The sequence below is a fragment of the Cebus imitator genome, unplaced genomic scaffold, assembly GCF_001604975.1.
Source record: "Cebus imitator isolate Cc_AM_T3 unplaced genomic scaffold, Cebus_imitator-1.0 Scaffold19, whole genome shotgun sequence".
NCBI lineage: Eukaryota > Metazoa > Chordata > Mammalia > Primates > Cebidae > Cebus > Cebus imitator.
Window position 1 is genome coordinate 721,238 of NW_016107334.1, and position 15,488 is coordinate 736,725.

At 57.5% G+C, this 15,488-nt stretch overlaps 1 protein-coding gene across 6 annotated transcripts in view; it reads left to right on the plus strand.

Moving 5' to 3' along the window:
• Positions 1-557: 557 nt before the first annotated feature.
• KIF7 (kinesin family member 7) overlaps positions 558-15,488 on the plus strand; it is a 45,812-nt gene continuing 30,881 nt past the window's right edge. For 3 of the 6 annotated variants that reach the window (XR_001821369.2, XR_001821373.2, XM_037734693.1), the window contains exons 1-14: positions 558-642; positions 3,165-3,515; positions 5,541-5,741; positions 6,121-6,514; positions 6,657-7,200; positions 7,732-7,848; positions 8,372-8,599; positions 9,404-9,531; positions 9,966-10,081; positions 10,250-10,399; positions 12,365-12,567; positions 14,082-14,279; positions 14,680-14,805; positions 14,953-15,129. Coding sequence is in view for 4 of the 6 variants with exons in the window: in XM_037734693.1 (XP_037590621.1) it covers positions 3,188-3,515; positions 5,541-5,741; positions 6,121-6,514; positions 6,657-7,200; positions 7,732-7,848; positions 8,372-8,599; positions 9,404-9,531; positions 9,966-10,081; positions 10,250-10,399; positions 12,365-12,567; positions 14,082-14,279; positions 14,680-14,805; positions 14,953-15,129 (2,910 nt within the window). In the remaining 2 variants the exon portion in view is untranslated. Of the gene's footprint in view, positions 643-3,163; positions 3,516-5,540; positions 5,742-6,120; positions 6,515-6,656; positions 7,201-7,731; positions 7,849-8,371; positions 8,600-9,403; positions 9,532-9,965; positions 10,082-10,249; positions 10,400-12,364; positions 12,568-14,081; positions 14,280-14,679; positions 14,806-14,952; positions 15,130-15,488 lie in introns of all 6 variants that reach the window. The other 3 variants (XM_017517489.2, XM_017517497.2, XM_017517480.2) reach the window with 3 other exon arrangements.

The following is a 15,488-nucleotide window of genomic DNA, read 5'->3' on the forward strand; positions in this document are numbered from 1 at the left end:
AAAAAAAAAAAAAAAATTCATTCATTCGCGGCACTTCTACTGCAAACAATGCATCAAGCCTCAGAGGTGAGGACACCAACCATCTCCTTGAGGCTGGCATGGGCACCCCAGGTCACCTCTCCTGCCCCACTGCCCCGAGTTTCCCTTGACAAAGTGTGTAAGATGGAGCTCAATTTTAGACATGCTACAGTGTGAGAAAGTGAGAGTCAGAGCTGAGAAAACTTTCTGAAAGCGGGCAGAGGAACGTTTCTGCCAGCTTCGTGTGTGGCGTGCAGGGGGCGTGTTTTGGGGCTGGGAAGGGAAAACGGAGACGGTGAGGAAGGTGACTCGGGCCGAGGACAGGGTGGTCTGAGTCCGGTTTGGAGGCAAATTCGAGAAAATAAGGCGATGCCGTCGTGAGGACGCCGCGCGCTCTGCAGGCCCGGTCCCTTCACAGGGCCCCGCCGCGCTGTCTGCGGACCGACTCCGCCGCGCCGCCCGGCTGGCGCCTGCGCCCCCCAGCGCCCCCCAGCGCCCGGGCGGGCGGAGTTGCGGGTGAGGCGGGTTCTGGGGGCGGGGGTCCCATGACGGCATCGGAGCGCGCGGCGCTGGGGCTGGAGACGGCCTGCGCGGCCCGGGAGCAACTCGCTCGCGGTTAGGCAGGTGGGTGTGGGCCCGGGGGCGGGTGGCGAGCGAGGATCCGGGTGTGTGCGGGCGCGCGCTCCCTCCCCGCGGAGGCCTGGACCCGGGCGCCCTGGCCCGGCCCGAGGAGCCCGCAGCCTTGCTCCCAGCCTCCCCCGGCGCTTCCTCTGACGGGCCGGCGCCCTCTTCCCGGCAGGGGGGCCGAGGCCGGCATTCCCGGCCTGCGAGGAGGGACGAGCGCCGGGGCTGCGAGGTTGTAGTCACTTCTTCCAACTTTCCGGGAGCTCCGTCCCGCGCCCGCCGCCTCCAGCCCCGGCCCTGCCCGGGCCCGGGATCGCGCCTGCGGGGTTGTCCGGGGTCTTCCGGGCGGGAGCCGGGTGGAGGGCTGGGGCGCGGAAGTCAGGACCGCACAGAGCTCGGGACGCTCGGGCGAGGCCGGGGCGCACAGAGGCCCCCGCCGGGGCGCCAGGCCGTTTACTGCGATGCGCTCAGCGTCGGGCGCCCAGAAGGGGCTGGTGACTGAATTAAACGAAAGGTTCCTGTGTTGAGAGAGACTACCAGGTAAAGAGTGAAGTGCCGGTGGCGGTGGGAGGAGGGAGGACGGGGAAAGTGCCTTAGAGGAAGATTATCCATCACTTTTTTTTTTTTTTTTTTTTTTTTTTTAGACGGAGACTCCTTTTTTTTTTTCTTTTGGTTTTCTGTGGCGCGATCTTGGCTCACTGCAACCTCCGCCTCCCGGGTTCAAGCGATTCTCCTAGGTCAGCCTCCTGAGTAGCTGGGACTACAGGCGTGTGCCATCACGCCCGGCTAATTTTTGTATTTTTAATAGAGAGGGGGTTTCACCATGTTGGCCAGGTTGGTCTTGAACTCCTGACCTCGTGATCTGCTTGCCTCGGCCTCCCAAAGTGCTGGGATTTCAGGCGTGAGCCACCGTGCCAGGCTATCCATCACTATTTATTGGGCAGCGTGGGACCTTGTGCTGGGCGCTGGTGACAAAGTGCAAAGTGAACCCAGAGGGTCTCTGCCTTCCAGCTCCTGGTCTGGGAGGTGGGGGAGAGGCGCGTAGTGACTGCAGTTGCACTAGAGTGTTCTCCGGCCGGTGGGGCAGCACTGGGGGTTGTGTGCCTGTGGTGGTGGGGTCACAGAGCAGGAGGGCTTCCCTGGTTCCCTGAAGAGGGTGGCTGCAGCCTGAGCCGCGACGGATGAGGCCTGGAAAACACCCAGCCTTTGCAGGCAGAGAGAGGGTTAGGGTTAGGGTTAGGGTGGCGGGGGAAAGACCTGGGGTGTGGGAGGTGCCGGGAGGTGAGTAGTCCCGGGCGGCAGGGCCTGATTTTTGCGTTTGCATTTTGAGAGATGCCCCTGGAGTGCAGTGGCCGATGCCTGTAATCACCAAACTTTGGGAGGATCCCTTGAGCCCAGGACTTCAAGACCAGCCTGGGCAACCTAGCTAGACTGTCTCTACAAAATAATAATAAATTAGCCAGGTACGTGTCTGTGGTCCCAGCTACTCTGAAGGCTGAGGTGGGAGGATCACTTGAACCTGGGAGGTTGAGGCTGCAATGAGCAGTGATCACGCCACTGCACTGCAGCCTGGGTAACAGAGAGACCCTGTTTCAAGAAGAAAAGGATGCCCCTGGCTGCCCTGTGGGAGGGGACAGGGAGACTGAGACGAGGGGGAAGGCTGGTCAGTCATCCTGGCACGGTGTCCACGGCCAGGACCAGGAGTTTGGCTACAGAATGGGAAGCAGCAGGTGAACGTGAGAGATATTTAGGATGGAACTGGCAGGATTTGGTGGTGACAGCTTGGTCTTGAAGGATCTGTTGGCTTTTTTTTTTTTTTTTGAGACGGAATTTCGCTCTTGTTACCCAGGCTGGAGTGTAATGGCGCGATCTCGGCTCACCGCAGCCTCCGCCTCCTGGGTTCAGGCAATTCTCCTGCCTCAACCTCCTGAGTAGCTGGGATTACAGGCACGCACCACCATGCCCAGCTAATGTTTTGTAGTTTTAGTAGAGACGGGGTTTCACCATGTTGACCGGGATGGCCTCGATCTCTTGACCTCGTGATCCACCCGCCTCGGCCTCCCAAAGTGCTGGGATTACAGGCTTGAGCCACCGCGCCCAGCCTTCTGTTGGCTTTTTTGAAGGTGGGGCAGGGGATATGGGTGACATGACAAAGATAGAGACTGTGGTGAACCCAGCAGGTGTAAGGGACAAGGGTTCCCTGGTGTGGTGTGGCACTGTGCGTGTGTGTTCTAGGAGTCAGGGTCACAGGGAAGAGTGTAGCTGGAACACTGAAGCCCCTGGGTACCAAGCGCAGGAGTTAGGGCCTCATCATCCCAGTGCTGGGAGCCATGACATGTTATTTGGGGTACCGTATGTGTCATGGCCCTGGCAGCTTTTGAGCACCAGGATGGGCATGGGAATGTTCTGAACTTTGACCACCCTTCCCCCATCCCTTCAGGGTCTGACTCAAGTGCCCTGCAGGGTGAGTCCAGCTCCTGGAACACACATGCTGATGGCCACAGCTTCTCTCTCTCCACAGGGCCCAGAGCCGTCCTCCCTCAACATGGGGCTGGAAGCCCAGAGGCTGCCAGCGACTGAAGAGGCCCCGGTGCGGGTTGCCCTGCGAGTTCGACCCCTGCTTCCCAAGGAGCTGCTGTACGGGCATCAGAGCTGCCTGCAGGTGGAGCCGAGGCTCGGCCGTGTCACCCTGGGCCGGGACCGACACTTCGGCTTCCACGTGGTGCTGGCCGAGGATGCCGGGCAGGAGGCCGTGTACCAAGCCTGTGTCCAGCCCCTCCTTGAGGCCTTCTTTGAGGGCTTCAATGCCACCGTCTTTGCCTATGGTCAGACGGGCTCTGGGAAGACATACACCATGGGGGAAGCCAGTGTGGGTAAGTGACCCGGCTCGTGGCCCCGTGCGCACTTTCAGGAGCCTTCATTCCTTCCTGGATTTCTTTCCCTGTCCTCTTGCTGCCTGACCCTGTGGAAGGAGGGGATGTTGGAAGAGGGACAGTAGAGTCCCGAGACACAGATCTGCCACCCAGGCTGGGACCAGTCACATCTGTGGGCTGGGCAGGGCAGGGTAGGAAGGGAGGGTTGTTGGATGCGAGTGGCCTTCTCATCTCCATAGAGATGGGGCATGCTGCCTGGCTCTGGGGACCTTAGCAGAGGAAGGGCATGGGAAGGTGGCGTGTCTGTGGAGGTGGCTAGGATGGCTAGGGAAGGTCAGGAATCTGTGTTCTAGTTGGAGCCATTGGGAATGGGCCCGTGTGTCCTGGAAGAGCTGTGCTTGGCTGCTGCGAGGCTGCCAGCCAGGCTCTGGAGCAGTTTCGAGAAAGATCCTTTGGGCTAACTGAAGGGTCTCCTTTTAAGTAACACAAGCTGCTTTCTCTCAGGTTACTGCCTTGTGCTCCGTGCACTAGAACAGAATACCATAGACTGGGTGGCTTGTTCCCAGAAATGGATTCCTTACAGTTCTGGAGGTTGGGAAGTTTAAAATGCAGGCACCAGCAGATCAAAGGGCCTTCTTCCTCGTAGACAGCCTCCTTTTCTGAACTTACATGGTAGAACACAGAGGGGGTCTCTCTCAGGTCTCTTTTGTAAGGGAACTAATCCCATTCATGAGGGCTCCACCCACACTTCCATCATATTGGGGGTGAGGATTTCAACATGTGAATTTTGGGGAGCGTAAACATTCACATAGCAGTTACAGAAACATACTTTGTTGTAAAAAATTAGGAAAATACAGCAAAACATATGCCCGAAATAAAATGTACTTGATAATTGCCCTTCAGAAGTCCCCTGCCCTGTTAGCGTTCTAGTTTCTTTCACTGGGAAAATTATTTTACTTTTCAAAAATGGGATTATATTATACACATTCTTTTGTGTCTTGATTTTCTTAACAATGTATCATTGGCTGGGCACAGTGGCTAATGCCTGTAATCCCAGCACTTTGGGAGGTGGAGGCAGGTAGATCGCCTGAGGTCATGGGTTTGAGACCAGCCTAGCCAGCTTGGCAAAACCCTGTCTCTACTAAAAATACAAAAACTGGCCAGGCATGGTGGTGGGGGTGTGTAATGCCAGCTACTCAGGAGGCTGAGCCAGGAGAATTGCTTGAACCCTGGAGGCAGAGGTTGGCGTGAGCCAAGATTGTGCCACTGCACTCCAGCCTGGGCGACAGAGTGAGACTCATCTCAAAAACACAACAACAATAAAAAACGTATCATGAACATTTCTCTGTATCATTAAATATTCTTCTATCTAACTTTTTAGGCTAGGCACAGAGGCTCACACTTGTAATCCTAGCAGTTTGGGAGGCCGAGGTGGGAGGATCACTTGGGCACAGGAGTTGGGGAACCAGCCTGGGTAACACAGCAAGACCCTGTCTCTAAAAACAAAAACACAACTTTTTAATGGCTGCCTGGCGTTCCATAGTGAATGGGAAATAGTTGATTTAGCCAGATCTCCTGTTGGATCTTCAGATGGAGCCTTAAGATGTTTGCATTTTTTGAAGTTATGAGGAAGAGTGCTGCTCTGAACTTCCTCTGATTATTTCCTTGGGATAAATTTAGGAGGCCTTTAGATAACTGAGCATGGATTAGGGTAATGAACTCCCTGTCCCAGGGAGCAATCAAGGCAAGGTTATCTGATAATCTGTTGAGGATGCAGTGAAGGGGATGCTTACATCATGAAAGGGGTTGATTGAACCAGGAGAGGTTGCTTCCAACTCTTAAATTTTATAATTCTGCCTGACCACCTGGAGCATGGCCTGGCTCAGGCTGCCTGTCCCATCCTGGCCTCTGCCACTGCCTAGAGCCTCATCCTCTAGCTCTGGCAGGGGCCTATGAGCTTGTGGACCTGGGGGCCTTGGGCCATGTCCAGCTGAAGTGGCAGGAAGCCCCACGGTGTCTCCCCAGCCTCCCTGCTCGAGGATGAGCAGGGCATTGTCCCGAGGGCCATGGCCGAGGCCTTCAAGCTCATCGATGAGAACGACCTGCTTGACTGTCTAGTGCATGTGTCCTACCTGGAAGTGTACAAGGAGGAGTTCCGAGACCTGCTTGAGGTGGGCACCGCCAGCCGTGACATCCAGCTCCGGGAAGATGAGCGTGGGAATGTTGGTGAGGAACTCCGGGGCCTCCACAGCAGAGAGGGGCTTAGGGAGACATCACATGCTTGGAGTGGGACGCTTACCTGTCTGGGAATGGCGCCTCCTCATGGAAAACCCAAGCCCTGGGAGGTTTCGCTTTAGCTTCCTGTCTCCACTGAGTTCAGTAAATGCTCCTATACCCAGAGCAAGAGGCACTGAGGTGGGCCACTGGGAAGCCGGAACCCCTGAAGCCCGAACTAGGGAACTAGGACGGGCAGGATCCCCTGGGTCTGGGGAGGGGGCTATAGGCCAGGAAGCGCAGGTCGGGAGGCGGTTCTGCACTGCCTGCCCCCCTGGCCGGTCAGTCGGGCGGCCCCTGCCCTGGGGCTCACAGCCTTCTGTGCCCGCAGTGCTGTGTGGGGTGAAGGAGGTTGACGTGGAGGGCCTGGACGAGGTGCTGAGCCTCCTGGAGATGGGCAACGCGGCGCGGCATACGGGGGCGACACACCTCAACCGGCTGTCCAGCCGCTCGCACACTGTCTTCACCGTCACTCTGGAGCAGCGAGGGCGCACCCCCAGTCGCCTGCCCCACCCCGCCGCCGGCCAGCTGCTTGTCTCCAAGTTCCATTTTGTGGACCTGGCGGGCTCGGAGAGGGTGCTCAAGACTGGCAGCACCGGCGAGCGCCTCAAGGAGAGCATCCAGATCAACAGCAGCCTCCTGGCGCTGGGCAATGTCATCAGCGCCCTGGGGGACCCCCAGCGCCGGGGTAGCCACATCCCCTACCGCGACTCCAAGATCACCCGGTGAGCCTCCCCTGTCTCCTGTGTGCCCTGTGGTCCGGGACGCGGGGGTGCCATGCGCCCGTGGGGGTGGTGGCCCAGGCGCCCCAGTGAGCCCCTCCGGGATGTGTTGCGCCGGCCCCTGAGCGCCTCCGCTCGCCCTCAGGATCCTCAAGGACTCCCTGGGCGGGAACGCCAAGACGGTGATGATCGCCTGCGTCAGCCCTTCCTCCTCCGACTTCGACGAGACCCTCAACACCCTCAACTACGCCAGCCGCGCGCAGAACATCCGCAACCGCGCCACCGTCAACTGGCGGCCCGAGGCCGAGCGGCCGTCCGAGGACGCGGCGAGTGGTGCGCGGGGGCCGCCGCGGCATCGCTCCGAGACCCGCATCATCCACCGCGGCCGGCGCGCCCCGGGCCCCGCCGCCTCCGCCTCCGCCTCCGCCTCCTCCTCCTCCGCCGCGGCCGCCCTGCGCCTGGGCGCCGAGTGCGCGCGCTACCGGGCCTGCACCGACGCCGCCTACAGCCTCCTGCGCGAGCTGCACGCCCAGCCCGGGCTGCCAGGTGCTGCGGCCCGCAAGGTGCGCGACTGGCTGTGCGCGGTGGAGGGCGAGCGCAGCAACGTGAGCTCCGCCTCCGGGCCCGACAGCGGCATCGACAGCGCCTCCGTCGAGGACCAGGCGGCGCAGAGGGCCGGCGGGCGAAAGGTGAGCAAGGGACGGGTTATGGTTGTGGGCCATGGGGAGGAGTGGGGAGGAGGGAAGAAGGTCTAAACATGGCCGCCGTGCCCCTGCCTCCCGCGCGTCAGCAGGTCAGTTCAGGATTCAGTCACTTCTGCTGATGACCGTGGTCACCACCTGAACCTCACCAGCCCCAGGTCTCCAGCTGTAAAATAGGGATGACCGGAGGTCTCACCCATCTCTTGGTGGGGAGGTTGTAGGGTTGAGGGAAAACATGCACCTAGCATGCTGGTGAAGACGCAGTGAATTGTTCCTAGTAATAGGGGCGATATTATTAATTCAAACACGATAGATAATTACAAGAGATGACCCAAATGGCTTGCAGAGGGCACCCAGGCCCGCTGGGGTCTGGGGTATGCTCCCCTCCAGTAGGTCTGGAGCTCCCATTGCAGGCAGGGCCTGGAAGAGCAGGTAACAAGCAGGGCTAGAGGAGAAGAGGCCAGGTGTCCAGCTCCCCCTGTCAACCCCGCCCCTGAATCCTCTCTCCCCGCCCTGTAGGAGGATGAGGGGGTGCCGCAGCTGCTGACCCTGCAGAACCAGGTGGCGCGGCTGGAAGAGGAGAACCGAGACTTTCTGGCTGCACTGGAGGACGCCATGGAGCAGTACAAGCTGCAGGTGCGGCTCCCAATTCGCAGTGCAGGGAAGGCTTCCCGGAGGAGGGTGGAGGGAAGCCAGAGCTGAGTTTCTCAGGGTGGGAGGGGTGTAGAGACAGAAGGCGCACATGAGCGGAAGTGTGGAGGTGATCTTCAGAACAGTACGGGGGGGCGGGGGTTCAGGACCGCCAGCAGGGCAGCTTTGCTGGGTGTGAGCTTGGACGGGAGGGGACTGGAGGGCAGCACATGGGACCTTGGGGCCCGGGGAACCAGCTCAGCATTGCTCTTGGCGCCCTCAGGTGGCGGCAATTGGAGGTGGTGGGCTGGCGGGGCAGGCGTGTGATGGGGTGAATTTGAGTCTGGTATCTTACAGAGTTGTTGGGGTGGCGGGAAGAGGAGAGGAATGAGAGGTGGTCAGGAGTATTTGATCCTCCTCAGTTTTAGCCCAGAGACGGTGGGGTGGCCTCAGACTTGTTCCTCAGTTTCCTATACTCCTGCGTGTCAGGGCATTCCTGCCTCCTCTGCACCTGGACCATGTCTTGCAGAGCGACCGGCTGCGTGAGCAGCAGGAGGAGATGGTGGAGCTGCGGCTGCGGTTAGAGCTGGTGCGGCCTGGCTGGGGGGCCCCTGGGCTGCTGCCGGGCCTGCCTTCCGGGTCCTTTCTGCCTCGGCCTCATACAGCTCCCCTGGGGGGCGCCCACAGCCATGTGCTGGGCATGGTGCCCCCTGACTGCCTCTGTGGAGATGAAGTTGGCTCTGAGCACAGGAGAGAGGTGAGGAGAGGGCGAGGCTGGGTGTCTGACGGCCTGCTGGATTGGGCAGGCTCCGGGAGGGGCAAAGGGGTGCTGGGGTGTGCGTCCCCCACTCATGCTTTCATGGGACTGGCTGTGAGATGCGGGAGTCTGCCTTCAGGTGTCCTTAGAGGAAGAGCCAAGATTTGAATGACTCTGTGGGGCCTCTCAGAAGGGTCCAGTGCCATGGGGCCTTCCCGGGATAACTGGAGATTGCTTGGAATGGGGAGATTATAGAGGGCGTTCCAGCTTCTGGCGCCAGGTGGAAACCTTGCACACTTCTGCAGACTGAGAGCTCATCACCTCTCAGACCACCCTCTGTCTTTGGATGGCTCTCTTTGCAAGTTCACTTTTCCCCGTGGGGAACCTTGTTTGGACAAAGGTTACTCCTCCTCTGCCTGGAAGTTCTGGGTCCTCTGGACTTTTAGGCCTGGGTCATCTCGGCTCTCAAAGCTGGGGGTTGGCAGAAGTCTCATGTTCACCTATCACTCTGGCGGGGAATTGTTGGTGAGATAGGACTTGGGTGCAGATGACCTGTACACAAGGTAGAAAGGGCAGATTGTCACCTGAGCAGTACTAGGTATCATGGGAGCCAAAGCAGGCGGGAGGGGAGAGGAGGGAAGGAAGCTCTCACCACAGCTGGAGATTGAAAAGCCTTCTAGAGGTGTATTTGAGCTGGATCATGAAGGTAAGGCAGGACTTGAGGAGGCAGAGACATGAGGAGGGCAGGCAGGGCGGGGTGTGCCGCAGGGAAGACTTGGGATGGAAAATGGCTCACTCCCCTAGCAGGTGACAGATGGCAGGGAGGCTGGAGCTGAGCTGCTGGCTGATGTGAACAGGCTGGGAAGTGGCTCTTCAGCTGCATCAGAGGAGGAGAAGGAGGATTCGCCCAGGCGGACCTTACACCTGCGCAGGTGAGTGGGACCCACTACCTTCACCTGACAAGGGCCTGCTCAGGGCCAGGGTTGGGCAGGCTGGGGATCCCACCGTCTCCTCTCCTGACAGCAGTGGGGAAATCTCTGGGTCCCAGAGTGCCCTCATGTTGCTCTAGCCAGCCCTTGGGGTAGAGCTGTGCGCTCTGAGCCAGAAGGTCTTACTGGAGTGAGTGTGATACAGGGTGGGCCCAGGCCTCCTGACCTGTCTCCAGGGTGGCCCTCTGTGCCTCCAGCTGCCCTGCACCTCCAAAAACTCTGCCCTTGATCTCCTGATTCGGCCAGACTCACAGCCTCGGATTGTCAACCCTGGGAGATGGAGACCCAGTGGCTTCTCTTCCTCCCTCCAGGCCTGTGGGTGGCTGGGCTAGGGCAGGGGCTGGGGAGGAGCATGGCCTCCTGCTTCCATCCTGCAGAAATGGGATCAGTAACTGCATCCAGAGGGCGGGGGCCCAGCCAGGGAGTCCATCAGACAGGAGGGCCCCAGAGCTCTGCCTTGAAGAGTTGGAGGCAGCCATCCCAGGGTCCAGAGGTAAGCTGGGTGGGGTTCAGAGAGGGCCTCCTCTCCTTCCCCCACCACGGTCCTGGGCTGGCCACCCCGGGACAGTCTGCCCACCATCCCTGGCAGCCCCTGCCCTCCACTCCTCTGTCTCCCCCACTGTCAGTTGGGGCAGCGACCTTCACAGGCTGCCTGTTGCAGCAGTTGGGAGCAAGGCCCGGGTTCAGGCCTGCCAGGTCCCCTCTGCCATGGCCTCGGAGTGGCGGCTGGCCCAGGCCCAGCAGAAGATCCGGGAGCTGGCTATCAACATCCGCATGAAGGAGGAGCTCATTGGCGAGCTGGTCTGCACAGGTGAGGGGTGGGCATCGTTACTTATGCACTGTTGTAGACAGAGTTCAACAGTGAGGTGGTTAGGAGTGGGGCCGGATGGCCTGGGTTTGATACTCAGCTCAGCCTCTTCCAGCTGTGTGACCCTGAGCAAGTAGCTTCACCCCTCCGTGGCTCAGTTTTCTCATCTCAAAAATGGGGATAGTCGTTGTACTTAACTGAATAGGGGTGTTACAAAGGTCAGGTAATTCAGGCCCTCGTCAGCAGCCCCATGTCAGGTGAAGGCAGTGAGTCCCACTCAACCTGCACAGGTGTGAGGTCTGCCTGGGTGGCTCCTCCTCTTCCTCCTCTGATGCATCTGAATAGCTTAGAATAGCTCTTGATAAGCTGCACTTCTTTATCAAGTGCCTGCTGTGTTTCAGCCATTGTGCTGGGCAGAGTATCTGTCAGTCCTGGGAGAGACAGTGAGTGTCAAGGAGGGCTCAGAGTCCCCAAATTGTGTTGTGTCTATGACTGATAGTATGAGTGAAGGAGGGGGCAGGGGTAATTTTAGGTGGTGGCCAGTTGAGCATTTTTATTTTAATAGTGGATGAATTTGTTACAAAATTCATCATAAGCATTTTCAACGAGACATAAGAGAGGCAAGTACCATGGGTCCCATCCTCCAGACTTAGTAGTTACCAAGATCTTTCCACATTTGTTTCCCTCTCCCTCTTTTCTTTGCTGAATATTTGGAAGGACACCCCAGACTTCCTGTCTTTTCTTGCCTATACCTCCCAATGTGCTGCTCTAAACATGTGGACATTTTTTTTTACCTAACCATAATACTGTCAACACACCTAAGGGAACTAACGTTCTCTTATGCCCAGAGCAGAAGCACATTGTCTCCATTATCAGCAGTGTCTGTCTGTAGCTGGATTGCTTGAATCCACACACACATCATACCGTCGTCACTTGGTATCCGTGTGGGATTGGTTCCAGGACCCTGTGAATGCCCCAATCTGTGGATGCTCGAAAAAGGCGTAGTAAATAGACCCACATCTTCCTTTCAATCACTTTAAATCAGCTCTAGATTTCTTAACAATATTTACTACAGTGTAAAAGCTGTGTAAATAGTTGTTATACGATACTGTTTAGGGAATGATGAGAAGAAAAATCTGTACCTGTTCAATAGAGATGCAGCCATTCATTTAGAAAAGTATGATTTCTGCCGTGGTTGGTTGAACCCCTGGATGTGGAACCCACGGATACAGAGGGCCGACGGTGTTTGTTTCTGAGGTCTCACGCCTCCCTTCTCTCATTCATCCTGTGGAAGATCCCAAACCACACATGTTTAGGGTTTGTCTGCTTTTTTGTAGTGTCATTTAACTCATTCTTTTGTCCTCCAGATTTCCTGCAAATGAAAGTTAGTTCTAGAGGCTTAATTATATACAGATTTCAGATTATAGAATGCATTGGGTAAAAATAAAAATAATTAATTTGTACTTTCCTTGGGCCACTGCAGTGGATGAGGGTCATTTAAAAAGTGAGTTGAGGACGGGGGTGGTGGCTCAAGCCTGTAATCCCAGCACTTTGGGAGGCCAAGGCGGGTGGATCACCTGAGGTCAGGAGTTTGAGACCAGTCCAGCCAACATGGTGAAACCCAGTCTCTACTAAAAATACAAAATTAGCCGGGTGTGGTGGCACGTGCCTGTAATTACAGCTACTTGGGAGGCTGAGGCTTGAGAATCACTTGAACCTGGGAGGTGGATGTTGCAGTGGGCTGAGATTGCGCTGTTGCACTCAAGCCTGAGCAAAAAGCAAAACTCCATCTCAAAATAAACAGTGAGTTGAAGAAAAATAATAAGCTGTGGTACTGGTGGTACAGAGGTGGGTACTTGGTGAAACCCACGCAGGTGTCCAGGGGCTGGGAAACCTTCCTGGGGGACCAACAGCTGGCTCTCCTGGTGGAGTAGGGCTGCCCGTGCTGATGGCCCCACTTTCTTCCAGGAAAGGCAGCTCAGGCCCTGAACCGCCAGCACAGCCAGCGTATCCGGGAGCTGGAGCAGGAGGCAGAGCAGGTGCGGGCTGAGCTGAGTGAAGGCCAGAGGCAGCTGCGGGAGCTGGAGGGCAAGGAGCCCCAGGATGCCGGCGAGCGGTCTCGGCTCCAGGAGTTCCGCAGGAGGGTCGCTGCGGCCCAGAGCCAGGTGCAGGTCAGTGTCAGGGCCTCTGGTAGGGTGCTGGGGTGACTCTGGCTCCTAGGCTGCTGTCCTTGGGACCAGGACCTGTGGCCTCTGAGGCTCAAGTTCACTGTGGAATCTTATGCTCCAGCCCTAGCAACAGGGTGAGGCTGGTACGTATTGTATAGAGGCAGAGGTCTGCCTGGCTTTGCACACAGCAGAGGCCCCAGGGAGGCAGGTCCTGCCTGAAGACCACCTGGGAGACCAGTGAGACGGGGAGGAGTGGGTGTGGAAAGAAACCTACCCGTCAGCGTGCAGTCCTCTTTCTCCCACCGCCTTCCAGCCCTCCATTTGCTTACCCTCTATCTCATCCTCCCTTCTCTGCCTGGTGTCCATGTGTCCATCAAACCCATGCATCGGTTTGGCATTTTTTTTTCTTTTTGAGACAGAGTCTCGCTGTGTCACCCAGGCTGGAGTGCAGTGGCACCGTCTTGGCTCACTGCAACCTCCACTGCCAGGGTTCAAGTGATTCTCCTGTGTCAGCCTCCCAAATAGTTGGGATTACAGGCATGCCCCACCACGCCCGGCTAATTTTTGTATTTTAGTAGCGATGGGGTTTCACCATGTTGGCCAGGCTGTTCTTGAACTCCTGACCTCTGGTGATCCACCCACCTCAGCCTCCCAAAGTGCTGGAATTACAGGTGTGAGCCACCACACCTGGCCTATCCTATTTTTCACCTTCATATGATCTTGCCCACCGAGCCGTCTGTCCTCCCACCCTTCCATCTGTCTACCCTTCACTCATTGCTTATTTTCTCAGTTCAGATGTCCAAGAGACAATATCATGGAGTGGGTGAGAGCATGGGCTCTGGAGCCTGACTGCTCAGGTTTGACTCCTAGTTCTACCACTTACTAGCTGTGTGTCCTTGGTCAGGTTTCCTAACCTCTCTGCCTCAGTTTTGTAAGCTGTACAATAGGGATAATGATAATTACACTTTTTGTGGGCTCGTTAGGATTATTTAACACATACAGAGCCCTTAGTATGCTACCTGGTGTGTGGTACATGTCATCGTATTTACCGTTATTAGTATTCTGTTATTATTTGAGACAGAGTCTCACTTTGTTGCCCAGGCTGGAGTGTAGTGGCACGATCTTGGCTCACCGAAACCCTTCTGGGTTCAAGTGATTCTCCTGCCTCAGCCTGCTGAGTAGCTGGGATTACAGGTGCCCACCACCACTCCAGCTAATTTTTATATTTTTAGTAGAGACAGGGTTTCACTGTGTTGGCCATGTTGGTCTCAAACTCCTAACCTCAAATGATCTGCCTGCCTCAGCCTCCCAAAGTGCTGGGATGACAGGCGTGAGCCAGCGTGCCGGCCTTTATTACTATTATTATTGGTTTCTCACCCACCTGCCTGTTTGCCCTCTATCTGTCGCTCTAGTCGTTTGTGAGTCCTTTGGTCCTGTCTGCCCTGTGGAGTGCCTGGCACTATGCCAGGCTCGTGGTAGCCCCATGCCTGGCCCAGTGAAGACTGTGTGGGTTCCAGGTGCTGAAGGAAAAGAAGCAGGCCACGGAGCGGCTGGTGTCACTGTCGGCCCAGAGTGAGAAGCGACTGCAAGAGCTGGAGCGGAATGTGCAGCTCATGCGGCAGCAGCAGGGGCAGCTGCAGAGGCGGCTTCGTGAGGAGACAGAGCAGAAGCGGCGCCTGGAGGCGGAGATGAGCAAGCGGCAGCACCGCGTCAAGGTCAGGCTCACGGCAGGACAGGCACCCTCTGTTCAGGCCGGGAGCCCAGCCATGGGAGCCCAGGCAGGGTTTGCCACTCACAGCCATGTGACGTTAGAAAGCAGGTCACTTGGCCTCAATTTGTTGTATCATCTGAAAATATGGAGTGTTACAGGAAAATCAACGCCAGGGTGAGACCTGAGTGAAGTATACGAGGTGACTGTCATCTTGCGGGGCTTATTTCTAAGTGTTTGCATCTGTTTGAGGGTCCCCAGGGAGAGTTGTGTGGGATGGGTCTGGGGGACGCGTCCAGGGCCTTCTCGGGAGAGGGCAGGCACTCCTGTGGGCTTTGGGATCAGTGGCAGGCTTTGGTAAGATGCTGGGACCATAAACAGCCCTGCCCACTGAGCTCTTCACCCAGGAGCTGGAGCTGAAGCATGAGCAGCAGCAGAAGATCCTGAAGATTAAGACGGAGGAGATTGCAGCCTTCCAGAGGAAGAGGCGCAGTGGCAGCAACGGCTCTGTGGTCAGCCTGGAGCAGCAGCAGGTGGGGTCGGGCTGCATCCGTACCTGGGTTCCCCTGGGGGCTGGCTCGTGGGTGTACCTTTCTCCCCAGTGAACCTCGAGTGGTGGCTGATACAGCCAGAGGTGGGCCCTGAGCTCCCTTCCTCCCTCCTTCCCTGCTTTTCCTTAGAAGATCGAGGAGCAGAAGAAGTGGCTGGACCAGGAGATGGAGAAGGTGCTGCAGCAGCGGCGGGCGCTGGAGGAGCTAGGGGAGGAGCTCCGCAAGCGGGAAGCCATCCTGGCCAAGAAGGAGGCCCTAATGCAAGAGAAGACAGGGCTGGAGAGCAAGCGCCTGCGGTCCAGCCAGGTGAGGCTCAGCCAAGAGAGGCCCAGCCAGGAGAGGTCCACAGGTGAGGTCCAGCCAGGAGAGGTCCAGCCAGGTGAGGCCCAGACAGGAGAGGTCCAGCCAGGTGAGGCCCAGCCAGGAGAGGTCCAGCCAGGAGAGGTCCACAGGAGAGGTCCAGCCAGGAGAGGTCCAGCCTGGTGAGGCCCAGCCAGGAGAGGTCCACAGGTAAGGTCCAGCCAGGAGAGGTCCAGCCAGGAGAGGTCCACAGGTGAGGTCCAGCCAGGTGAGGTCCAGCCAGGAGAGGTCCAGCCAGGTGAGGCCCAGACAGGAGAGGTCCAGCCAGGTGAGGCCCAGCCAGGTGAGGCCCAGCCAGGAGAGGT